We start from the raw sequence: 25,275 nt of genomic DNA, 5'->3' as shown, positions 1-25,275 counted from the left end.
AACCATCACCAGTGGTCTGACCTAGCCTCAGATCGCAAAGCATGGAGGCACACCATCCACCAGGCTGTCTCTTCCTTTGAGAACGCACGCATAGCTGGTCTTGAGGACAAAAGGAGATTGAGGAAGAATCGCACTGCTACAGGACCAACCCTAAATCAGACTTTTCCCTGCAGCCGCTGTGGCCGGACCTGCCTGTCCCACATTGGTCTTGTCAGCCACCAGCGAGCCTGCAGCAAACGTGGGCTATTGCACCCTTCTTAAATCTTCGTTCGCGAAGCCAAGCCGAGAGACCTACTTAGATACATTTGGCAAAATCTTCTTTACAAAACAAATCTAATGAAAAAATGTTTATTTCCTTGGGTCTCATATTGAACATGTTGAATATTACCATGACTTCTTGTGGGTGCTACTATGCGCCAAGCTAAATCAATAATGTGTGAAACTAAAATCAATAATATCCCAGTGGCTTAAAAACCTAGTCTTCTGGCCAATCACTCCTTGATTCAGATTGTGGCTTGAAGGTAGAGAGGTTTTATTTTTCATGGTTTCACCTACTGAAACCTCCCTGCTTGCCCCCCCCTGCTCCTATTACTAGCACCCTATGAAGTGTCTCACACTGGCTTGTAGCCACACTGGGGCATCCTGTGGCCATGCCCCTTGACTTCTCATTCACGCTCCACAAGTGAATGGCTGCCAGTGAGTCGTCTCTCCAAGACCTCTCTGCCGAGAAGACAGTCAAAGGCCTTTTGGGTTTCCTTCCATGGGGCAAGAAAGCTTAGAAGGGCACTCAAGTCCAGTCTGTACATCACCTAGGTCATGGTGAGTCTTTCAAAAGCATCCCTCTGAGCCTTTGCAAAACATGCAAATTAATTTTCATGTTTCCCAAAGGTTCACAGGAATGCTTTTGAAAGACTCACCATGACCTAGGTGGTGGTATACAGCAGAACTGGGCTGGCAGAAAAGGGAACTGCCTTCTGAAGGCAATTAAATGCCCTCTGAACAGTCTTTTCCTATTATTATTTATTATATTCCTAATGCCCCTCCCAAAATCCATAGCCCCCCAAAGCCACATTTTCTAGCTATGAGGCAGTCCCACACCTTCTAATGTTAATAGTTGGTGACGGTGGTTTTGATAGGTGATACCATGCAGGGGGAAAGGGATTAAAACTGTTCTCACTTGCTACAGATCCAAATGTGTGGTGACCATTATAGTGATGGCTTTAGGTTAAATTTAGCTCTTAAGAATGCTGGGAAAGATCCAGTAACATCTACTAGTGTCTCATCTGTGCTTACCCCAAGAGTGGCCCATGGGAAGAATGTCTCTGTGCCTACAGAAAAATGTTCTTCAGAAAAGATGAGGATTCAAATTAGTTAAAAAAAAGAATTATCTCTGGTATCCTTATATTTCACATAAGTGAAAATGATGTGGTATTAAATGGGCATATAATGACTCCACAGATTGGCCTTCTGAGAGATTTTTACTTGGGAAGAAACATGATAACTGACCTTCATATATATATAAATTCAAAATATATATTTATTATTCAGATTTATATCCTGTTCCCCTGAATGGGATTCGGGGCAGCTAGCAGCATATAAAATACACCAAGAAAAACACTACAAATATATAATGAATAATCTTTAAAATATAAATGGTTAAAAATCTGTCCCCATTAAAATCTATCCATTATCAAGCACGATAGGATGCTGAGGACACAGCTGAAGTATACCAGCTGCCTGGTGAATCACAATCATCCAAAGATCACCTGAAAAAGAACAGTCTTGCATGCCCTATGGAACTTAGGGAAGTCCCACAAGGCACGCATCTCTTCAGGCAGCTGGCTCTACAGGACAGGGGCCACTACTGAGAAGGCCCTTGCCCTTGTTGATATAAGGTGGGCAATTTGTGGACCTGGGACCTTCAATAAAGATCGAGAAGACAGGGAGGATCATGCCAGGAGAGGTGGTCCCAAAGGTACGAGGGTCTCAGGCCATTTAGGTCTTTAGAGGTAAGTACCATCACAAAAAGAAGAAGAGGACGGCAAAAGATGAGATGACTGGACAGTGTTACTTATGTAACAAAAACGAATTTGAGCAGACTTCAGAGGATGGTGGAAGACAGCAGGGCCTGGCGTGACTTTGTCCATGGGGTTGCAAAGAGTCGGACTCGACTGTGCGACTGAATAACAACAACCATCACTTTGAATTGGTACCAAGTGGGAGCCAATGCAGCTGTTGTAGAATAGGTGTTATATGCACTGACTAGGACACTCCTGTCATCAATTCTGCAGCTTCTGAAGCATGGTAGCCCTACATAAAGTGCATTACAGCAGTTCAGTCTTGAGGTGACTGTTGAGTGAATTACCATGGCAAGGTCCTCTTGAGGCAGGTTGGGAGCCAGTTGGCCGACCTGGCATAGACCGCGCCCCCTCCACAGGACCTCCCCAGACGGTCCACCAGGGAGCGCCGGCCTCCCGCGTATCTTAAAGACTATGTTCATTAACCAGGGGGGGAGGGGTGTAGTGTATCGGCAGCCACAAGCGCCATGTGCAGAGGCGACTGGGCCGTCCCAGGCGCCTCCAGCGCGGGGCGCGTAATCCCCGCCAATCAACAGCTGCGGCGGGAAGTTTAACAGGTCAGGATTGGTCCGACCTGTCCAGTAGGCTGTACCGGAGATTGTACATAAGCGGGACCCGGCCCGCGTGTTCGCTCTCTTGCAACGTGCTCCTAATAAACTATGTTGCCCTACTCTCGTCTCCGCTTCGAGTACGTTACAGTAAAACACATTCTTTGTAACTGAGAACACGTTTGTCCACAGAGAGCAGTGAAATGAGCTATATTCCCAAATTCCTGACTGAGTCAACTGTAGAAAGACAGACCCCCATCAAGGGTTGGTAGAAGTGGCCACCCCAGTGGTCTGGGCTTTCCTGGCCACATAATCTCTGTTTTAGATGGATTTAGCTTCAAACAGCTCTCACCTAGCCATTCCACCAAGACTGGAATTCTGGCTGCTGATAGCTCCTTAAATAAGAGGTAGAGCTGAGTGCATATTGATGGCACCACACTTTCTCAATAGTAAAACAAATTCAACATAGGTTGCAATCCCATGCACAATACCTGGAAGCTGAATAGAGTGCTTTTGAGTAAATATGCATAGGACTGGACTGCTGCGTAACAAATTCTGCTTTAAGTTCCACTATTGTCCATCTTCTTTCTCCAGAAATGGCCAACAATCTTGTCCTTAAAGTTAATGTAGTAGGTTATTTGCTTTTAACAGAGATCATTAATAGCACCTACCATGACATGTACATATTTGGACTGTGCCAGATGATCAAATGTGGGGCTTATAAATTCCATCCAAAATTTGGGCAAATGGCTGTATATAAAGATGCAAGTTGAAATATATTGTCTCTTGCTTCCTTTTCAGCACCCAGCACTTGATTTGATGGTCTTAAGTACCCCTAAGGGCATATCCGTTGTGATCAGTTCACTAAATTAATAATTGACCAGTTAATAGGAACTCTGTGTTCCAGTAGCACTGACAGGAGATCACACAGGCATCTTTCCAAGCAGATGGCCCTGCCTGCTAGAGAGAGAGAGAGGCTAGGGTCTAGCCATTGACACACATTATCAGGTGCCACTTAGTGGTTTATATTCTGCTGCTCTGTCGTAATGCTTCCAGAATGTAAAAGACTAGTCATCCTCATTAGGAGGTGAATTTTTATTTCTTTTAATTTCACAGATAATATTTTTACCCAAATTTCAACAATAAGCCTCTCATTTCTTTTTAATGCACATCAATGATTGATTACAGAAATGGAAAGGTAAGAACTTTTTTCTCACTAGCTATACTCTGTTGACTTTTTTTTATGAAATAATAACAGTCTTTTTATGAATCACCTTTTATCAAAGTTGCAAAATGAAGCCAGTTATATGGATTGCCCTTCACAGGTTCAGTTCAGGCTCTGTAAAGACCCCTTCACAAACTGAAAAGTATCCACGTGGTTTGATCAAACCCTGGGTAGTCATGACTGCTGAGTGTAGATGATTCAACAAATTACAACTGGTCAGCATCAGACTTGGATTTCAAAGTAGGATTCGTAGCCAGTTGTTTTACTGATCATGATGTGTTGTAATTTCGGAACCCATAAGCCTCAGTTTATTGAGCAACACTACCCCTTGCAGTCTCCTGGCCATGGAAATGGCAGTATAGTGGAAATGCCTCCTTGCTAGGGAAGCAGAAAGGAAAGGCAAAAAGCAGATAAATTAGGGTTTATGCACAAACTGGGATTAGTTACTTCTGACCAGCAGATGAACCAGCTTTATTTTTTTTGCACAACCATGGTGTACTGTGATATTTCAGTGCAGCCTTCCTTCCAAGTGGAAAGTAATTGTATTAAACTATAAGACTTTTATGTCAATTAAGGAATCATCTTTTAGAATAAAGAAACAATATGGTTAAGTTTTGATGATGTAGTGTTGCTTTTGATTACGTTTGTTTCCTTGCTAATATAATGGATCCCATTCCTTTATTTAGAAATGAACAGTGCAATCCAAAGAACATGTTCCTGCGAGTAAGCCTTATTGAATAGATTGAGTAGACTGCTTAAAACTGCTCTAAAAACTGGTTTTGCAGCATGTGGCCTGCAACTTTATGGAGCAAACACTCCCACATAGTTACAAATTCCCTTTCATTCCTTCCAAGTTTACTTTGCTTGGATTTGAAAAATGAAATACTAGGAAAGCAGCACATCTGTGATCACGCGCATCAGAGATGCACATGGCAGAGAGCCAGGACCACCACGGTGTGTATTCACATTAGCTGCCCCATGGCTTCTGAAGCAACAGTTTTGGGCCTACTGCCCAACCAACAGTAAGAAGTATTTTACATAATCCAAAGTACTTCTTTAAAGGAGAAGATGAGTGAAGCATGGATTTCTCTTTAAACTGAAGAATGAAGCCTTTGTTGTCTTGGAAGTCTTTAACTGTGTGAAAAGGGATGCCGAACTTGATGGACCACTAGTTTGATTCAGCAGGGCTGTTCTTAATGTTGTTAGTAGGTGGAAGAAAAGTAAAGCAGACTAGTTTCCATTTCTAAATGGTGTCTGCCTGGCAGGATGCTGATTCCCCTCTAATCCAAACAGAGAGCTTTTATTTATTTATTTTATCCATCTCTTCATTCAGTTTTACCCCACTTTTTTCCACAGTGGGGACCCAAAGCAGCTTACGTCATTCTCCTCTCCACCATTTTCATCCTCACAACAACCCTGTGAGGTAGAATAAGCTAAGAGAGCATCACTGGTCCAGATTCACTCAATCAACTTCCATGGCACGAATGGGAATTTGAACCTGGGTCTTCCAGACACTAGCCCAACACTCTTAACCACTATACCCCACTGGCTCTATAAGTAGAGTTTTGTAAAATAAAAGAGAAGAAAAGGACTGTACAGCTCTTGTCCAGAAAGGGTCTATAGAGAAAGAAAAAAACCATCTGACCTACTTTACTGTTGCTGTTAAAGGCTGTGTGAAAATACTGTTGAATTTTGCCATGAGTGACTACGCAGAGTCTGCCACTATGGTTTTGACTAAAATGTAGCTAGACAGCAAGTAGGGATTTGACAAAATAAAGCAATTCCACATGATATTAAAAGCATATTATGCAAATTATTATTTGTGTTGTGTATAGAGTTCTGGTATGCAATAAAATATTAATTTTGTGCAAAAAAATCTTCTAATGTAATGTATCAACTTTGAGAAAATGTCCCAAGCTTTTCTTAACCTAGCCTTTTGAAGGATGTGCATTTCCATTCCAGTACTTAAATATTACTACTCAGGCAGCTCCTAGCAGGTTTAGTAAAAGATCTGCTTGTTTCCCTTTTGGAACTGACAATGTAATCATATCTGCAAGTTACGCCACCCAGATGAGGACAGGAAAAGAACTAAGTACTTTAAAACATCATAAGTCAAAGTTATGGAGGTATAAGGGAGGTAACTTTATTTACAGCGCTGTAAATATGAGTAACAATTTTAAACTACAGTGATATAACAGAAATGGGAAGAGATGGGCTTATCAGGAAAGAAGTGAAAAAGGGGACAACTTAGCCCTGATCCCATCAGGGAATCCCATGATCCTCTGGGTCGGTGTCTCAGCTCTGCCACCAGGCAAGATTGCTGAGAGCAGTGTTCCCTCTAAACTGAGTTAGTGTGAGCTAGCTCACAGTTTTTTAGCCTCTGGCTCACACATTTTTGTCTTAGATCAGGAAAAATGGCTCCAGAGCAAACTAATTTATGTAGTAGCTCACAACTTTAATGCCAGTAGCTCATGAAGTAGAATTTTTGCTCACAAGACTCCACAGCTTAAAAGGAACATTGGCTGAGAGCTATCAGGTTTATGCACAAACTGGGATTAGTTACGTCTCTCCTCCCAGAGCCAAGTCCAAACATTACATGACTTGTCCAGATGAATAAGCACCAGTAATTTTGTCCCCTTAATCCTTCCTTCTCAGCATCCATCAGAAGAGTAAAAAGGCTCCAATATAATTACACACCTAGTTCCAGTTCAGGTGCCTCATGTCACAACTCCAAACACAAACGGCCAGGAGAGACTATCAATCCACTTTTCCAGCTGAGAAAACAAAAGTCAAAGCACTCCACATGTATCACTCTATAGAATAGTACAGTGAATGTGGACATGGACCCTTTAAGAAAAAGACTGCAGATTTATACCCTGCCCTTCTCTCTGTATCAGAGTCTCAGAGCGGTTTACAACCTTCTTTATCTTTTCCCTCCACAACAGACACCCTGAGAGGTAGGTGGAGCTGAGAGAGCTCTAACAGCAGCTGCCCCTTCAAGGACAACTCCTACAAGAGCTATGGCTGACCCAAGGGCCATTCCAGCAGGTGCAGGTGGAGGAGGGGGGAATCAAATCCGGTTCTCCCAGATAAGAGTCCACACACTTAACCACTACACCAAACTTGCTCTCTGGAAGTTAAGATGACTTCTCTCTTGACAACCATTCTGGACTATGCCTGTTCCCTTTCTAAATGGCTTTTGAGTATGAGGGCTGCTATTAGACTGCAGTGGAATGGCTGGTCCGCTTTATGAACTGCTTCATGGACTACTCTTCAAACTTTGTTGGTCTTAAAGGTGCAACTGGACTCAAGTCTTGTCACAAGGTCTATTAAACGCCTGTATGTCAGGAACAGACCGAATGTAGTCTTTTTCTTCATCAGAAGGGAAGTGTCGCAAGAGAGCTACAGCAGCGTTCCACGTGCTATTTATCCGCGCATTTCACATCAGAGCATCCACATAGTAAACAATTCTCTGGGATCTTGGTCCTGAGGCAACGAAGCCTTCAACCTACACCGAGGCGCGCCACAGCAATGCACAGTGCAGCCGCTAAGGGGCGGTCTCCGCCGCTGGAGTCTGCCCTCCCCCCTCACGTTCCGCGGCCTAGTTCTCTCAACCGGCTTGCAAAGCGGCGTTCGGAGCGCTAGGTGGCGCTGCCCGCCCTGCTCCTTAAGGTGCAGCATGGCGGCGGCGGCGGGTCCCTCGCAGCCTCAGGCCGGAGCCGCCGCCGCTGTAACCGCTGCCCCCACGGCGGCGGCGGAGGAGTCGTCGGACAGCGAGCCGGAGCAAGAGCCCGGCTCCCCGCAGAAACTTATTCGCAAGGTCTCCACGTCTGGCCAGATCCGCCAGAAGGTGAGGACAGGGAGAGCCTGTGGGGGTCGGGCCTGGAGGGGAGTGTGCGGGGTTGCCTCCCCCCTCCCGGCCTTACTTTCCTCCATTTCATCCCATGTATTCTTTTCTAATGCCATCTGCCCTCCCCTGTGTGGCCTTATACTCTAGTAGTTTTCTAATACGGCTCTCCTTGCTCCCACCATTACTCCCCCCCCCCACCCGGTTGCAGTAATCTTCCCACCCTGAATCTCCCACCAGATCTAATACTTAGAACTCGTTTTTGCTTTTCTCTAGTTCATTCCGTGGCTTAGTCTCGCCCTTCTTCTCCCTCCCCATCACCGCCACTGTCTTCGGCCGGTTTACCCCCCCCCCCCCCGCTTTTTTCAGGACGTTTCAGTTGCTCCGATTGTACCCCCTAGGCCGCCTTTCAGTCACACATCGCACTGCTTTCACTGTACCTCCTTATTGTATGGATGTCCTCTAACAAGCTGGGGACGTGTAGTAGTGTAGTATTTTGTGTCCTGGAGCCGGGATCCGAGGTCCTGGTGTGTATCTTGCAAACATGAATAAGGTTGCCACTTGTTTTTTTTTTTTGGCATGGCTCATGGGATTCTTTTGGCCAGTTGCATGATAGGCAGAAATTCAGCTGGAGAAACCTTGCAGGTCTTTGCTGTGAAAAGCTGTGGCTGTTGTACTTCTGCATGCCATAGTACTGTTAAAAGTCAGGCTAGAAAAAAGGTGGTGGTCTTGTTAGAGTGTCCTCTCATGTCTGAGGAGCTTGAAAAGAGTAGATGTGCTGCAGCCTTTGAAACTGGCATCTGAAGTCCCTTAAAGGGTATCTTGGGAGGCTGAGCTGGCTTCAGTTAAAATTCTTGTACCTTTATTATTTATCATATGCCAGAGTTCCACACAGGAACTATATAATAATATTAAATATGTAACCAAGTTGATACAGTGGGTATGTAGACCGATTGGGCAATACCCTAAATACTAATATCTAGTTTTTTCAATTCACTCAGTTGCAGCTGAGGAGAGTTTGAAGAATTCCATCACATCTCCGTGGAAAGCATGACACTCACATTCCTGTAACAGATGGAAAATAGTTTGGCGGGCTGCACCACAATCACATTTGCGTATTTTGCCTCTTTTAGACAACAGGTCTGCACAACTGCCAAAATCTGTTCATATTCTATTAGCCATCTTCCATACTTTATGTGGCAAGTCAAATCCTGAAGGCCTCTCATTGGTGTTTATCAGGTTATGTATATTGGGTGGAACTGATTGCATCCATGTTCACAACCATTCCATTCCCTGCAATGAAATTTTGTGATGCAGGATATGTGCAGATCTTATTGTTGGGTGTTGGGATCTTAGTGTGGATAGACCTGCATCAGCCATGTCATTGTGGATGGGCAACTCTCTGTTTTCAGTTACCTTTCCATAGTCACAAAGAAGAGTATTTTGTCTTTAGAGATGTGGGAGAGCAATGTAGCACAACATGGGTAGCCAATAGATTTAATACATCTGCTGATGGTTCTCACTGTTGTCTTGAGTTGAACATCAAGGTTGTGCACATGAGTGCTGTTGAACCACACTGAAGCACCATATTCTGCAGTACTATACACCAACCCCAAAGCTGAGCATCTACGTGTCATACCAAATACTTGTGCCTCTGACATACTGTGATCTGAGTTTGAACTGGAAGTCATTGTTGGGGACCAATGAAAAAAAGAAGTGGGTTTGCTATCTTCTGCAGGGTCAGTGCAGCACATACTGGGACACTGGTGGTGACTTAGGTGTAGTGATTTGTAGGTCAGAAATATCCTTCTCATTTAAAGGGAGATAAACTATCTCATTTTACTTCCCTCTGGGGATGTATCCAGTCTCTGTAAGCAGGTTATCTGTGATTGTCCACATAGCAGAGGCAGAAAATTGCATGCTGTGCAAATGTCTACAGCAGGGGTGTGTGTGTGTGTAAAATTGAAGTAAAAACCACACTTGTATCTTCTTTCTTCAGGTACTACTCCATTCTCAGGTTTGTGCCAAACATCCAACTCAAGATTCCTGTGAAACTTCTAAGCAAACCTGTCCTTAATGGACCACTGTTGTGAGATTTTGCAGAAGAATCTGCACAGGCAACATTCAGTGTTCTGGCATTTTAACCCTCAAGCAGAAGTGTGGGACATGGTGCCCCTAAAACATAGGAACAGTGTGGCAGTAAGAGAATCCTAATTTAACACCAGTCCTGCAGTCATTCAGGGTTCATTTGTTTTGTGGGCCACATAATTGTTTCTCATCTGCACTGCAGTTGAGCAGAGGTCCAGTACAGACTGAATATAGAGACAGTGTAGTCCATGTAGGATATAATGGATGATGAATTTATATTCACTTTCCCCGCCCCCCCCCCCCATGGCGCATGCATACATACCATAATCCTCAGCACAAGGTATAAGAAGACTGCTATCTATTTTAGGCTTATCAGTATAAGTTTGAAGAGGATGGGGAAAATTGGAGCTTGTCCATACCACCCTATGTTTCTGAACATGTCTACCCCCCATTCTAAGCTGAGAAACTATTCTAAGGTTAACATGAAAAAGGCCACCGTTTGTTTACTTATTTATTTTAGGTCAGACCCATGTGAATTAGTATGGGTGATTCAATTACAGCAGGAGGAAAAAACTTCATACAATCGTTATAGTAAAAACAGTTATTGGCATTGGAGCAGTAGTGCTGAATTGGTTTTTTTCCATATACTGGTCTGCTGCCACAACAAAGGTTTCCCATATATCAGTCTGGTACATATATATCTGGTAGAGATTTGTTTTCATGTCTCCATGTGATGTATGATGTCATCCTATATTTGTGTACAGACCTAAAAAAAAATGCAGGCTGCTTCATGTTAAACCTGTAAAAAAAAAGGGTATTTCCTGGGCAGGATGCTATCAGCAGGAGCATTTTCTTGTATCTGAAAGGGAAATAGATGAAAAACTAGTCAGTAAGTCTTTCCATTTGTCTGTGACCCCAAAGAACCAGTCCCTAGCAATTATTAGCACAACAAAAGAGCATTATATTTCTTTAGTCAGAGGAAGAGGGGTTGTTGGAGGCGCTGTAATTTTTTACATGTGTTATGAAGGTATTGTGTTCGTGTCCAGCATTACTGATGATTTTTTTATAAAGAATAAGATAATCACCCACATCCTGGGCTGCCTTTAAGGAGGGAGGGATAGGATTGTTAGAGGTGTCTGCAAATGCATGGAGATTTTAAAAACTTTTTAACAAAGGAATTGTGTTATTTCTGTGCAGCGCTGTACCGCTTATGCTCCTCTGAAGACAAAAAAGATTAAAACAGAGTGGGCGAAGAATCCTGAGTCACATTACAACACAGCTGGGGAGGGCACTTTAGGGCACATGTGAAAGGAAAACCACCACTAAAAAGGGACAGTTACCCTGGGCTGTCTGGAATCTCTGTTGCAAGGACAGTTTCACATAGAATCACATCAGCAACCAGACTGCCACAAAAAAATTCATTCTGGTGTGGAAGCAGCCCTAGTCATTGGCCATGCTTCGCATATTGTAAAATGTGCATTATCATTTTGTTTCCACCCTGTTTACTCAAGCAGCCAAATCTTTTGAATGTGTTGAACACATTCTATATTCTAATCTATGTATCGAAGCTTGTAATTTGTTCTTTTGCAGCTGGAGAAAGCCTATGAACTTCATTCTTTTTGAGGATGAGCACTTGAAATTGTTCCTCATGTACTTGAATGGTGTTCAGATACTACACTTATATTGCAGCAAGTCCCTTGAGGATAGGCAGGAAGGATGCTGCAATCTTGCTCATGTATTTTACTATAAGCATTGTTGGAAATGAAAGCAGCAAGACACAGTCTTTCCTAACATTAGAGTAGAAGTATCTCTTGTTTTAACTGATTGGCCTTTGAGACAGGACATTTAGGAATGCTTTGAATTTTGCTGTAGTTCAAATAAGGCTGAATCCCTTCTTAATCACTTATGTTTTGCATCATTTCCTACGTCAATGTGGCTGGAAAAAGCCTAAACACTCTGCTTGTGCTATGTGAATATAAACATTTTAAGTACAAGGATTATAAACAGAAATTGTGTATAGCTATTAAGCTTGTATTGCGTTAATCTGCTGAAAATCTTTAGCTAAGCGCTGTCAGATTCTCAAGGCAATTTGAGATATTTCAGATTTATCAATCACTTTATTTTGTGGATTGCTGCCTTCATCATATACGCGTTTTTTCATCTGCTTCCTTTTTAGCTTTAGTTAGAAACAGAAGTGAAAAGGGAAGAACAAAAGCATGATTAGCACATTGATTGATTTTACCTGCATGTGTTCTTTTGAGGTTGGGGATTGTACAGAACACGGTTCTCCCCCCCTCCTCAATATTTACTTATTATTAAAGTTCACTCCTTCATGTACTCAATTTTAAAAGACTGGCTGCTTAAACTACAGGAGGATGCAGCAGCATACTGTAGATTGGCAAAGAAGTATATGTATACATACTTACTGCAACTATTCTTTGACTAGTGAAGAGTTTTCTGGGATATAAGCTGATTGTAGTGTAATGCTTAAGAGAATGAACTGTGATAGCTCCCCTTCCTGTTCATTTCTCACCTATCCACATTCCATTTGATGGTCAAAAGTAAGTTACTCTCTTTACCCCTCCTCCCTTCTGCTGAATTGGGGTAACAGTCACTCCTTACAGGGCTGTTGTAACACTATAGAGATAATATCTATAGCAGTAGAAAACAATCTAGTAGCACCTTAAAAACTAACCAAATTTGTGGTAGGTTGTGAGCTTTCATGAGTCACTGCTTACTTCTTCGGATGCAACTAGAATGTGAGTCCATCTGTCCTATATATTGGAAAATAGAGTGATTTCAGATACTAAATGACATTAGCAGGCAAATGACAGTAGAAGGTGTGATTGAATTAGGTGTGATATGCAGAGAGGTCATAGGCATGTGGAGAAGACAGTATTGAGACAGGAAACCTAGGTCTTGATTCAAGCAAGGCGGATGCATGGTCTTGGTTGAATTAAAACCTAGGTTGTACCTAGCTCTCAGAAGAAATACCTTATACACTGCTTATTCTATCTATGGACCATTGTCAAGGGTAACCCTGCCTTGATGCAGGATTTACCTGAATTTGATCTCAGTAACTCCCTAGAGCAAAATAAGGGTTTATTGAAGAATTTCAAAAAAAGGTATTATACAGTGGCAGTGTAAATGCACAAAAATAACAAAACTGCCTAGGTCTCACACAGCACAGTTTTGTTTCTTAAGGCGTAGAGTTCCAGAGCTTAATACAGATATTTTCCTGGCAGCAAGAAGGGGTAGGGAGGAAAAGGTAAAGAGTAAGGATTCTTCTTTCCAACAGATTATGCCTATAGAAAAATCATAACCTCCTGACCTCCCCAACCAATGACTGGGCAGTATCCATGGAACATTCTAGGGTAAGAGTGAGCCCCCCCCCCCCCAATTCACAGCTGAACAGTGTGAGTTAATTAACAGACCTGAGTAGATGGCCTTGATGAGTAACTGCCAGTTTGGCAGGGTAGCTGACACCTGCAGAGAACCAAAGAACAGTGAACTTAGCTAGAACAAGCTGGAAAATTCCTTTAATATGGCTTCTCATTTTGACCCAGTTTCTGGAATTGATGTTGATAAGATCGTGGATGTATGAAGACTGCTATTTTTGCTCTGGTTTCTTGCTGATTCATCCTGTCTGCTAAAATTATTTGAAGATCACATCAATGAGTCCTAAATATCTATTATAAATCAATCACTAACCCTGGGCACCTTCCCTCGGCCACTCAAAGGAGTGGTTGTTCATCCACTACTAAGAAAACTGTCCCACAATAAAAATTATGTAGCAAATTATCATCCAGTCTCTAACGTGTCCTTTCTAGGCAAAGTAAATGAGAGAATAGTAGAAGACCTCCAGGTCTTCTTGGGTAACTTACATGCTTTGGACTCTTTTCAGTGTGGTGTCAGGTTGGGCAATAGGATGGAGATGGCCCTGTTGGGATTAGTTAACAACACATGAAGCTGCCTTACATTTAATCAGATAATCAGTTTATAAATATCAGTATTGTCTGCTCAGACTGGCAGTGGGTTTCCAGAGTCTGAGGGTGAGGTCCTTCACATCATCTACTGCCTGGTCCTTTCAACCGGAGGTGCTGGGGATTGAACCTGGGACCTGCATGCAAAGCAGATGGTCTACCACTGAGCCATGGCCCCTCCTCTCACTCTATCTGCATATTGACCTTTTTGCTGGTCCTACAGGATTTATCTGCTGGCTTTAATACTATGGACCATGCAATTTTCTTGAGGGACTTGGAGGCACAAGTACATATCAGGGGATGTGTATTGGACTGATTCAAATTATTATTCATGAACTGAACTCAAAAGGTTGCCATTGGAAACCCCTTATCATTAGTGTGGGGCCTACCTGTCATGTTCCACAATGTGCAGTCCTGTCCCCCCATACTTTTCAATCTTTATATAAAGCCTTTAGGACAAATCATTCACAGTTATGGGTTTTTCTGCCATCCATCTGGTGACTATACCTAATTTGGCCTTTAAAAAGTGTGTAAGAGGAGGGATATAAAATAAGAGCCATGGTGTTGGAAAAGAGTGGAATAATCCCGCCCCACACACAATTCCCTGATCAAAAATGCCCCCTTAAGCTGTTTTAAACTGTTGCTTTGACAACAGATGCCACCATAGCATAAGACTTATGCTTATGCCATGGTTGCATCTGTTGTCAAAGCAACAGTTTAAAACAGCTTAAGGGGGCATTTTTGATCAGGGAATTGTGTGTGGGGCGGGATTATTCCACTCTTTTCCAACACCATGGCTCTTATTTTATATCCCTCCTCTTACACACTTTTTAAAGGCCAAATTATATATATATGTATTTTCTGTCATAGATCCTTTTGTAAAACTTAGCATAGCATAGTTGTTCCAGCGCAGAATAGATGTAACAATTTAATTTCCATTTATTTTTAGATTTTTTTCCAGCGAACCTGTGTGTAGTCTGGTAAATAGAATGCTGGATATGATGGTTGGAGACCCAGGGTTAAATGAATTCTCATCCATGACTCTCATTGGTGGCTTTGGGCAAGTAACACATAGACACTGTAATTAAAATGTGTCTCGTTGCATTTTGTCTTAAGCACTTGTTGAGAAGACAAAGTATAAAGTGAGTGTGATAAACTGGAATGAAAGGGCTATGTCTTAAAGATGGAAGTTTAAGAGAGTGCATTTTTTAATGCTTTGCGACACAGACAGGATGCAACTTCCAGAAATTGAGAGTTCAAGAAATGTATTAGGATGTTATGTGTGACCCACAAAACTGCAAGGAATCAACATGATTTCTTAAGTCTGTTTCATCTTTGTATGACATATTAAGGATCTTTCACAATCTGTTGAACTAATCCTTGGCTTTGACTTTTAATACGTTTCTAAATTGGTTTGAATTCATGTCTTTTGGTTGTCTGAAGCCATTGAGTTGACATAAAACTATAATTTTCTTTGATAACATCTAATCCCTCTCATTGTCTAACGTACTGAGATGAATGATATATATAGTGTTTATAGATATATATAGTAATTAATTAACACCATTTGTTCTGCTTCTGTATGACTTGTGGGCTTGATCTGAGTCAGAGATGAAAACAATTGGCAGAGGTAATGTTGCACTATGTAAATCATAGTGAGAACAGGTGCAGCAGTAATACCAGGAATTGTCCAACCACTAGCAAGTTCAGCTTGGTGACTTACATGCTCTGTGATTGTATGATTTGATCTGTAGTATTTGCTTTTTTTTTAAAGCAGGAATTCAAAGGATTAATTTATTTACCACATATCGCAATATAATATAGTATAGAACAGGAGTGGCCAAACTTGCTAACATAAGAGCCACATAAAATCAATGCCAGATGCTTAAGAGCCGCAAGACAAAAACATCAGATGTTTGAGAGCCACAAGGAAGGAAGGAAGGCAGGCAGATGGATTGGGGAAGGAGGGAGAGGTGGAAAGAAAACAGCAAGTAGGGAGAGGTGGAAAGAAAACAGGTTTAATTTTAAATGCATTCTCCAAGCTGCCATCTGGCTTGGCTTGAAGAAGTGATTTAAAGTGAAAAATGCATTTTCCAAGCTGGCTGATGTGATGGTAGGGGGTTCAAGAGCCACACAATATGTATGAAAGAGCCACATGTGGCTCCTGAGTTTAGAAGAATAAAGACCAGTGGTCTGTTCAGCCCAGTATAATCTCCTCTTTCAACCAGCAGCTATCCAAGGTCTCAAAGCAAATGTTTGTTAACTCTGGTACCTGAGATGCTGAGGACGGGAGGTGGGATCTTCTGTGTATAAAGCATGTGCTCTGTCACGGAGCCAGGACTGTTGTTGATGACAGAGTGCTGTATTATATGGAGCCATGTCTAGAAAGTGGGAGTAACAATGCCCTCTCTTGCAGCATTGTTAGAAAATAAACAAGATAAAGATGATAAAATACTTTGTATGTAAACTGATGTATGACTAAGATTATTTTATTTAAGGCAGTGAACTTGACGTGTTGAGTAATGTTCTGCCATCTGTAATATTTTTCTGTTTTATTGTTCTTTATGTCTTCATGAGTTAAGAAGGCCATCCAAAACAGATAATCTTTACTCAGTTTTATTTTTAACAGCATATTTTACTGTTAATAAAAGTCTGTTAAATAGCAACAGGATGTCGTGAGAAACGAGAGCAACAGAAGAACTTTAACAATACTAGATACTTAGATGGAAATAGAAGCATGATACATGAGAGATTTCACAGCTGTATGTAGGGTATTGAACTGAGGTGCAAAAATGACATGCTGCAATACTTGCCCCAGATTTTCTCTTTTCCTGTTTTACACAAATGCACCTATATGCTACATCAGAAAGTGGAAAGAGCACATTGGCTTTAAGCCACATGGACATGCAAACGTCCAGGTAGAAGCCTGAGCCTTGCCAGAGCCGCCCTGAGCCCGCCTTTGGCGGGGGAGGGCGGGATATAAGAATAAATTTATTATTATTATTATTATTTGTTGTCACTGTTGATTTTGTCAAGCTCCCCCTTCTCCTCCAATCTCTCTTTCTGGCAGTGTCTAGATTAATAGGTCATGAACTAAAACCGGAAAAAGAATGCAATTAGCAAGTGTGTTTTCTTCTAGCATTAAGAGCATTTATTGATTTTTACGCAGGCTTATGTTGCCAGTCACATAAGATTTTTGGCATATTTAAATTTACAAAAGTAAAATGTATGGATGGTAATTATCCTCACCTGTGTGTTTAAATGGTGTGAGCTTACATAGATTGCTGTGCATGCCCCTTCAGTAGTATATATATTTTTCTCATTGGTCTTGTAATTTCTATAATGTGCATTTGGATATCTGACTGCTGTCATCATACATGGGGTTGAGCCACTGAACATCATCATGCTGGTATAGCAGGAAAAGGATAGAAAAAAGAAAATGAAAGAGGGTGAAGCGTATTGATATAAAGCTAATGATGCTTCAGCTTTGAAAGCCGTTTTGAACTGTTGCATGTACAGTAGGGTGAAGGAACAGATAGACTTCATGGCAGCTGATTTACAGTGCAATTTTAAGAAGTTTCACCCTTCAGTGTCTTTGGCTTTAGAAGGGTGTGACTTTGTTTAGGATTGCATTGCTGCGTGTTCAGCCTCCAGCCAGTGTTGTGGGCAGGCTAGTACTGACTGGCTCAACAACTTTTCCTGCCAAGGCAATTGGCATAAAGCAAAAAATACTGCCAACAGTCCCCTCAGACTCCATGGACTTAATTTTTGGTACGTTTGTCTTTTAACTGCTGTTGCTTCTATAATCATTTTTGCTGTAGTAAGATTCATGTTGCTTTTTTACTTATAACAAACAGCTGTTCTTTGAGTGGCCACGTAAAGGCTTTGGTAGTTCTAGGTCATGCAAATAAAAATGGCCCATATCACTTTGAAAATATAAAAGCTAGTAGTTAATCAGATGTCTTTCCAGCTTGTGGGCTTTTTCGTCCCCTTTTCTCTCCCAGTAGTCTTAAAATATATTTTGCACTAAATATTATCCAATTAACTCTGCAATTCATCCTGTGTGTTTGCTTTTAAGACTCTTGAAACAGCAAGTTTGGGGCTTTTCTACCATGTCTTGAAGCCTCTTTATTAATGGACAAATCAAAGCTTCAACTGTGAATCTTCTCTAAAGACTATGGATTAATATGCGGTAATTGTTTTTTGCTGGCTAGAAACATTATTGGTGACAGCTACAGAACAAATCCTTTGGCTATAAGCCAGTTTCCACAGTCTTCCTCTTTCTGTGTAATTGAGCTCTAGCCAGGTGTTATGCCAAAAATGTTTGGCATTGATGTGGCAAGCCCAAGTTTAGACTTTCATTCCCTAGATCCCCTTGGGTGAGCTACTTCTCAGCCTAGATTAGTTTAAAAGATTATTGTAAATATGCAACAGAATGTAAGGCAGCTTTGTTTATTCTATGTATTTAAAACCTCTTTGCGTTCCCAGTTATGATTTTACAAGTTCTTTCATTATACCTTTGCCATTTGTGCATACCTCTGTTACTTGAATGAACAAGTCATCTTGAAGGCTGTGGAATTATAATCATTATCATTCTTTGCTGCCTGAAAGATTAGTCTGTGATAGCAGCCATCTTATTTCTGCTTGGAGAAATCACTGCCTTCTTTGGGAATCAAATCTGTTGCAAATGAGCTTAATTGTTTAACATGTGTTGTTTAGTATTTCCATTTATTCGTGGTGTGATATAGATAACTAAAAAATTAAGTTGCTTCATATGAACAGTTGATTGTTAAGAGATCCCTGACTGCATATTGAAGATAGATTCTTCAGGTACTTTTGAAGGGTTACAGATGCCAAGGAGGAAAAAAAAGTGACCTTGCTTTCAACTGTTACCCTTTCTACAGAAATCATTGCTTAAAAGCACTTCCCTCCATGATTTAGTAATACTTGGTCTGGGAAATGACCATCACGCCAAATAAAAGCAGCAATGTCTTTTTAAAAATGCTGTAAAGTCATTTTGATCTTATCTCTAGCCTTTTCCGCCCAAACCCACCAGAGTCTTTACTAAGCTGTCTGTCTATAAATAGAACAGCAGCTCTCTTGCAGAGATGGGCAGCTGTAAACTACAGGCTTATTTCCCCCTAGGCAGCATCTGTATTGTATGAGAGGCAGCATAACAGCTATGTAAGGCTTTTTTCTGGCCTTTCATGTCTAAGTCATGTACCTACAGAAAAATGCCTTGAAATATTTTGCTTGGGGGGGGGGGACAGCTTTTTTGGGGGTAGTATTGATTGCTATGTAAGAATAGTATTTAAAAGAGATGGAGGAGTGCTTGTCGTTTGCACAGGTGAGTTTATTCTGTAGATGTGACTGAACACCCAGTTGGACTTTTAAAAGGGATACCGTAAAGCTCTGAGGAGGAAGTAGAACAGAATGGGGAGTGAGGGAGGAGTTTTACAGTAATTATTCATCTTACAAATTTGAACTTCAACTACAAGCTAGTAAAATGTGCCATCCAATTAACATACTGCAGGTAGAGCCTGAAATGTTTCTTAGAATGGGCTATATAGGTAAGGAGGCTGAAGGAAACAAAACATCATGGTGTTGTTTAAGATCTGCAGTCATCCTTTTAAGGCAACTCCTTGTTTCTGCTATTGCTGCTGAAACTCTGAATTATTCAGCTTACACTTCTAGTGGCTCATCAAGTTGATGTATTTCATTTTTACTACTCAGGTATTTAGGCTATTTTAGAATTTCATTTATAGGATAAGATGTGTTTGTGTTTTTGTCTTCCAGATACATTTTTTTAAATACCCCTTTTCTTTATTCCACAAATCAAAATTGAGACAAGGGGCTTTTTAACTTTCTTCAGATACCTTTTCTGAAGCCATATATTCACGGGCATTACCAATAAATATTTGTAAGATTGCAGCCTAATTTACTTCCTCTGAAGATTGTCCATCCCTTCTTGGTGAAGAGAGTGAGGCAAATTTTCCTGTATCCCTAGACTTGCCTTAGCATCATATTCCTTGGTGTTTTTTTTAACTTTTATCTGATGCATTATGGAACTCATAAAATGGCAATAGGTTTCTAGTAGACCTTGTGACCAGTTATTTTCATTCCTTTGGGTATCTGTGTCCAGTGTAAGCTTTTCCATTCTAGGATTATCTTTCAGTTTGCTTTTTAGTGGTTTGACAACAAAAGTTCTCTTAATTGTTTTATTTATATTTTTTAAGTGGGTTTGTACTGCTCTTGATAGGATTCTAGCTCTTGCCATTACTTATAGCACAAGGTAGGCATGGCTAGCAGTCTTTAACCTGATTTTGGTTTTCAGCTTTGTTTCCCGAAGGATATTGTTCGACTTACTTGCTTGAGTATCTGAGTATCTTGGAGCAATCCGATCTGCTGGCTAATTTTTTTGCAGAACATTTGTTCTTTGGTTGTGATATGGAATGGATTGTATGACCTTACATGTTGGTGAATGAGTAGATGGAAGAGGGATTTAAAGGATGCTGGACTATTCCAATGAGCTCTACTTGGGGTTACGCTTAAAGAATGTTTGGAAGCTGCAGGTAGTGCAGAATGCTGCAGCTAGACTGCTGGTTGGGGCCAACTGTATGAAGCATGTGACCCTGATAGTACAGGAGTTACTCTGACTACTGATTCACTGCTTAGCTCAATCGAAGGTGTTGTTTTTATCCTTTAAAGCCCTTGGTACTGGGATATCTGAGGACTGTCTTCTCCCATATGTTCCACCAAAGAAGAAGCTAATCTGATGGGTATGCAAGAACAGGCCTTTTTGGTGACAGCCCCGCAATTACGGAAAAACCTCCCCAAGGAGGTGGTCCTGGCCCTCACACATATTGTTGGGAGACTCCTGAAGACAATTTTATTTAGGAGTACCTTTGACTCATTTAGTTTTTATTTATTGGAAGCCTTAACTAAAATTTTAAACGGTCTTCTTTTATGTATTTTGTAACTTATTTATATTGTAAGCTACCTTGTCATATGTTAGAAAGGTGGCTGATGCATGTTTTAAATAAAGTAACTAAAGGTGGTGTAGTGTAGTGGTTCTTAGACTAGGCTCTTGGAGACCCAGATTCATATCCCAGTCGGCGGGTAAGTTTGCTGGGTGATCTTGAGCCAGTCACACATACTCAGCGTGACCTACCTCAAAGGGTTATTGTGAGGATAAAATGGAGGAGAACAATTTATGCCACATTGAGCTTCTCAGAGGAAGAGTGGGATAAAAATGTACTAGATAGCTATTGTTTTGATTTTTCCTACCCTGTGATTTGTTTCTGTAGGGGTAGAATTGCATCATTATTTCCAGGGGTTTTTTTGGTTGGTTGTTGTTTTTTTTGCTTAATTAGAAGTGCTGAAATTTCTGGTTTTAATGTTACCAAAATGCTGATTCCTATGGAGACACAAGAGGGTTTCTGTAAATAAATAATTATGTAAATAAATAAGTCACGTGTGTCCATTCTTTTCACATTTGCCCATTTGATTGAGACAATGAAAAAAAATCCATCAGATACCACAGAAGAAAAGTTGTGGCACATTTTTATTACTTTGCTGTCTTTCTAGTTCAGGTTACCTGTTGGAGGTTGGCATTGGTGATCCTCAAAATGCACTTTTTCACTAGCTGCTGGTAAAATTGAGTTTGACAAGGGGAGCTGTGCCAAAGCTGGAATTCCGCGACTGTTGGTAAGGGTAGGCATCCCTAGTTCAACTTTATATGCCTTAGACCAGGCTTGTAAATAGCCTCTTGCCTCTTTGTAAACAACAATTATGTCCAGCTGACCAAGAAGGGAAGTTTTTGTAGGTGATAAACTGCTTATTCTTTTCTTGCTATAGGTTGATATGGGATAGATTACAAATGTAGTGTTTTGTGGACAGTCTGGTTAGAAAAGGGGGAAAATTCCCTTAGTAATTTTTGTGGGGTTTTTTTGCACAGTTGGATTACCTGCTTCAAAAACCAGCTTTTAATCATTTTAAGAGAATTTTCAAATCTAGGATGATTAGTAACTCTTTGAATTGGAATGTTAGCAGCAGCATGTAATGAGAATAGTAGTTTATCTTAATTGTTATATTTGCTGCCAAGTGTCAGTTTATTACTTTGTGTTACATTGAGAGCCTCTGATAGCTAGGGTTGCCAAGTCCAGTTCAAGAAATATCCTGGGACTTTGAGGGTGGAGCCAGGAGCAAGGTTGTGACAAGCATAATTGCAATCCAAATGGAGTTCCGGCCATCACATTTAAAGAGACTGCACACCTTTTAAATGCCTTCCCTCCATTAGAAATAATGAAGGATAGGGGCACCTTCTTTTAGGGCTCATAGAATTGGACCCCCTTGACCAATCCTTTTGAAACTTGGAGGGTGTTTTGAGGAGAGGCATTGGATGTTATACTGAAAATTTGGTGCTTCTGCCTCAGAAAACAGCCCCCCAGAGCCCCAGAAAACCCAGATAAATTCTCCATTATACCCTATGGGAAGCAGTCTCCATAGGGAATAATAGAATGTACACCAGACATTTCCCTCCTCCCCCACTTTCTAATAATCCTGAAGTGGGGGGAGGGCCTCCAAACTGGGGGATCCCCTGCCCCCACCTGGGGATTAAGGAAGCAAAAAGCCCCACGTGAAACCAGCTTCTATATCAAATTACATAAACAAGAAAAACCATTCATATATAAATAATTGTATTTAACCCACATATATTACTTTCATCAAAACAACCATAATACTCAGTCCTTCGAACAAAAGGAAGCATTTACACCAAGAGTTCTTTTCCTTTATATGGTAAAATAGTCCATCTTTTCCATGTAATCCTGGTGTGATCTTCCAAATGATGAATGTCTCTCAATAGATGCAGCCAAATAATTCAATTTTCAAAGAGGAAAGGGACAACGTTGTACTAATACCCTTGTTTCGCAAAAAGCTTTTCCAAGCTAAACAAGACCTCTTAGCATAGAGCTTCTTCAAGCTGCAATACACCTCTTGGTAGAGAGCTTATTCAAGCTGGAATAGACATCTTGACAGAGAGCGTCTTCAAGTTGCAATAAACCTCTTAGCAAATTCTTAAAGCAAAGGCAATCATAGCCCAAATGTTTTCTAACTGAACACCCAAGGTGCTGATTTTATATCACCTGCCCATAGTAAAAGCTCTGCATTGGTAATGAATTCATGCTGAAGCCTTTGCTTTTGATTTATGCTTTTGACCTATTTTTAAAAGTTCTACCTTGCAATGATTTTAAACGTATCATTTGGCATTTATTATCTTTCCACAGCTGCATTAACAAATATGTCTTGTACAGGGAGATGAAATGAATGTGGGCTAAACATAGCAGTGTAGCCTGGATATGCATATTATGTGAATGAGTGTAGAGAGGGGAGGCTATGTCTATGTGTCTAACTATGGAGTAGTGAAAAAAGTAGAGAATTCTGTGTGTAGACAGAGTTGGCACTTCAGCCTTGGGAAATGGCAGCCAGCCAGTCTGCAATGAGTCAGAGCCAAGAATATGTGAAAATAATACCAAATATAAAAGCTGGAAAGATTATTCTTGCCTTTTTATTACTGCCCTCCTCTGTCCCTTAAATATGCAGATCATTTCCTGTGATAGTCAGATGATCAGCATCACTTTACTGCTGTGTGCTAACTTTAGTCAAACAGATGAGATCAGAATCCTGATTTGACAGGACAGGGCTTAACCTCAGCCTGTAAGACTTCTGTGCTTTCTGAAGACTTTGATACTTTTTGTATCATCCAAGTTGGTTAAGTCTCCTGCATTACAATCCAAAGCAATACCTATATTTGTATACAATCTTTTAAATGTTTAACGAGATGGTATTTAACACCACAGAAAGTAAACTTTATGAATACATCAATATCCCCTTTGTGCTGGAAACACTGTTGAGCTATAGGTTCTTATAAGCATTGCTGGTGATCATGTCCACATGGGATTTTGGAAAAAGGTTCAGGAGCAAATCTATAATATATTATACCCCTTTCAACAGAATCAGTTCTATTACATAATTGGGATACTTTTAAAATACCCTTAGTTTGTAAAGAGTTAATAGCAATGCTGTGCATGGCAGCAAAAGCAACATTAACAAGATCTTGGAAGAACACTCATGTACCTGGCTGAAAAAATCAACAGACTTTTGTTTAATGGCTAAAATTGCATCTATTATACACGACTCTGAAACAGACTCTTACAGCACCAATTTTGACTCAGTTTGGATGCTGTTTATAACTTTCCTTTTTGGTTTGGACAATCCACCTTGGTTATCCAGTTTGATGAAAGCAATACTTCTGATTTAAAATGTATCATTCCAAATTAACAATTTTGTAATCATTACTTATTTATTATTATTTTGTTTAGTTTTTTATAATATCCAATTTGCATTATTACTTATGTAATTAATTCTCCTACCTATGATTATATTAAATTGACCCACCTATTATTGACATTGTTATTGTAATATTGGTTTTTGAAAAGTCAATAAAAGATTTTTTTTAAGTTGGTTAAGTTCAGCTTGACAAACTTAAAGAATTGTATTTTTCCCACACTATTATAACGTCTCTCAAACACAGGAAAGGAATATCGGCACTGGGTATTTTATTGCTGCTTATTGTACTTAGATGTAGATAAGATCGCCAGCTCAGCTTTACACTGGTATTGGCTACTTCCAGGAGAGGGCAGTCTAACAATAAAGTACTACATTGCTTTCCAGTACAATAATCTGCATCTTTTATTTATTATATTTACATACTGCTTTTCAGACAGTTGTCTCTCAAAGCTGCTCACATTAATCAAGAGGCAGAGGCCCCTGCCCTCAAGTGTACAAGTTTAAAAAGGCAAAACACGCAAGGGAAAACGGGTGGAGAGAAAAGGTAGCCAAAAGAAATCAGTTTGAATGTGTCAGACAGAACATGTATCCAACTGAGACCAGGCTGATCTCCTTTTAATGGTTGTTCTTCCTCAGATGGAGGTGTGCAGTAGTCCTGTGGGTTTTAGTCCTCAGGCCATTGACGGAGGCCAAAGTGCTCTTCCCTTCACCGCTGCAGCTTCTGGTATCTAGCAAACAGAGCAGAGTTCTTTCAGTCAGGAAGGGATGGATAGGAAGAAAAATCCTGCCCATTATCCCTGGAGGTAGAAAGCAGGTTGACCTTTCTATCTCTAGATGAGAGGGAGTGCCCATCATCCTCAGTTTTTCTTCCTGCCTCCCCTGTGAGAACATGCAAGAAAGTGATCTCGAACTGAGGCCATAATGCCCTTTCCCATTAGAATCCTTCAGTTTTGGGGGAGAGTGAGTAAATAAAAATAATTAAGTTGCATCTTCTTGGCTTCCAGACAGTTATAAAAGAGGGCATGCTGATGAAACAGACTAGCTCATTTCAGCGCTGGAAGAGGCGATACTTCAAGTTACGAGGACGAACTCTGTACTATGCAAAAACAGCAAAGGTATGTTGCTGATACTAAGCCTGTGATTTTGGGGGGGGGGT

At 40.8% G+C, this 25,275-nt stretch overlaps 2 protein-coding genes across 3 annotated transcripts in view; both read left to right on the top strand.

Moving 5' to 3' along the window:
* Positions 1-3,588, top strand: part of SAG (S-antigen visual arrestin) — a 30,995-nt gene extending 27,407 nt beyond the window's left edge. The window contains exon 15 of the mRNA XM_060240857.1: positions 3,428-3,588. Coding sequence (XP_060096840.1) covers positions 3,428-3,441 — 14 coding nt within the window. The 3' untranslated portion in view covers positions 3,442-3,588. The remainder of the gene's footprint in view (positions 1-3,427) is intronic.
* A 3,915-nt stretch (positions 3,589-7,503) lies between these two features.
* Positions 7,504-25,275, top strand: part of DGKD (diacylglycerol kinase delta) — a 98,224-nt gene continuing 80,452 nt past the window's right edge. Inside the window, exons 1-2 of one of the 2 annotated variants that reach the window (XM_060241940.1) lie at positions 7,504-7,701; positions 25,124-25,234. In XM_060241940.1, coding sequence (XP_060097923.1) covers positions 7,531-7,701; positions 25,124-25,234 — 282 coding nt within the window. In that variant the 5' untranslated portion in view covers positions 7,504-7,530. The remainder of the gene's footprint in view (positions 7,702-25,123; positions 25,235-25,275) is intronic. The other variant, XM_060241939.1, reaches the window with a different exon arrangement.

The sequence above is a fragment of the Heteronotia binoei genome, chromosome 6, assembly GCF_032191835.1.
Source record: "Heteronotia binoei isolate CCM8104 ecotype False Entrance Well chromosome 6, APGP_CSIRO_Hbin_v1, whole genome shotgun sequence".
Lineage (NCBI taxonomy): Eukaryota > Metazoa > Chordata > Lepidosauria > Squamata > Gekkonidae > Heteronotia > Heteronotia binoei.
The sequence above is the reverse complement of the archived record's forward strand: the minus strand, read 5'-3'. Positions and strand labels throughout refer to the sequence as shown.